Raw genomic sequence first — 1350 nt, 5'->3', positions numbered from 1 at the left:
AGCTGGGCATGGTGGTGTGCACCTGTAGTCCCAGCTACTTGGGAGGCTGAGGGAGGAGAATCGTTGGAACCCAGGAAGCAGAGGTTGCAGTGAGCCGAGATCACACCACTGCACTCCAGCCTGGTGATAAGAGTAAGACTCCATCTCAAACAAGAAAAAGAAAAAAGATTTGTACATGCCATGAGACAAAGGGAGTTAGGAAAATACGAAATCAAGAATATTGTGCCTTGTGCAGAGTAGGATTCATATGTATGTTCCAGTTATAACAAGTTTGAGATGTCAACACCTCAATATTTTATAGAGCTAGGAGGAAGTCATCCATGAGTTAAACATAAATCACCAGCACTCTCAAACAGTGACCCCCAAACTTCTAAATTACGAGGACCATCTTGTTACCCAAAACTGCTAATTTTCTTCTAAGCAAAGAAAATCTTCTGACAATAACCAATGAAGGAAACACTATGTATTAGTATTATTTTTAAAACTGTCATGAATTTAGCGATGCTTTTGAGCAAATTTGTATTTTATTAATTGGAATTACACATCCCCATGTTTTTGAATAGTACGTGTAGGTGTAAAATATTGTGTATGCAGTCTATAGATAACGCTTGCAATCCCACGATTTTAAATGCCCCATCAGGCATCCATGTCCTACAGACTAGGAATCACTGATCTATGAGTTTGCAATCCCTGAGCTGAGAGTGGACAAGGTGAGCTCACTTGTAAAGGATCATGCTTCCCTTCTGAGTCCAGAATTCTTTTGTAGGAAGTAATGTTAGTTTAGGGCAGAGCTCTGACATTTATCTGTCTTCTCTATTCAATAAGAATACAAAAGGGGGAGGGTTTCCCCTCACTGATTATGCAATATAATTACTACAGCTGTGAATGGGTTTAACAGTCATGGGTTCAGTGTGACGAATTTAAACACAACTCAGAGAGCTCATTTTTAATGTCTCTTTCCTCTTCCCAGTTCAGATCTCAGAGAAATTTGCACTAACGGGGTGAGTTCAGTCAAACCTGGCTATGTGCGAACTATCAACTGGAAACAGAATGCTGGCCATGAAAAGGAGGACTTTCTCCTTGCTGTGCCCTTTGTTAAAACTTTTTTGGTAACTCATCTTTGGTTTTTTTTTAAATAGGGTCTCACTTTGTCACCCACGCACCACCCTGGAGTGGTCTTGGCTCACTGCAACCACTGCTTCCTGGGTCCAAGTGATTCTTGTGCCTCACCCACCCAAGTGGCTGAGATTACAGGCATGTGCCACCACACCCAGCTAATTTTTGTATTTTTAGTAGAGACGGGGTTTCACCATGTTGGCCAGGCTGGTCTCAAACTCCTGACCTCAGGTG

The 1350-nt window shown here is 41.9% G+C and overlaps 1 protein-coding gene across 1 annotated transcript in view; it reads left to right on the top strand.

The window, feature by feature from the left end:
* LOC105546479 (isocitrate dehydrogenase [NADP] cytoplasmic-like) overlaps positions 1-1350 on the top strand; it is a 24897-nt gene that overhangs the window by 12495 nt on the left and 11052 nt on the right. The window contains 1 exon segment of the mRNA XM_011989685.1: positions 971-1109. Coding sequence (XP_011845075.1) covers positions 971-1109 — 139 coding nt within the window.

The sequence above is a fragment of the Mandrillus leucophaeus genome, unplaced genomic scaffold (assembly GCF_000951045.1).
Source record: "Mandrillus leucophaeus isolate KB7577 unplaced genomic scaffold, Mleu.le_1.0 Scaffold36, whole genome shotgun sequence".
Lineage (NCBI taxonomy): Eukaryota > Metazoa > Chordata > Mammalia > Primates > Cercopithecidae > Mandrillus > Mandrillus leucophaeus.
The sequence above is the reverse complement of the archived record's forward strand: the minus strand, read 5'-3'. Positions and strand labels throughout refer to the sequence as shown.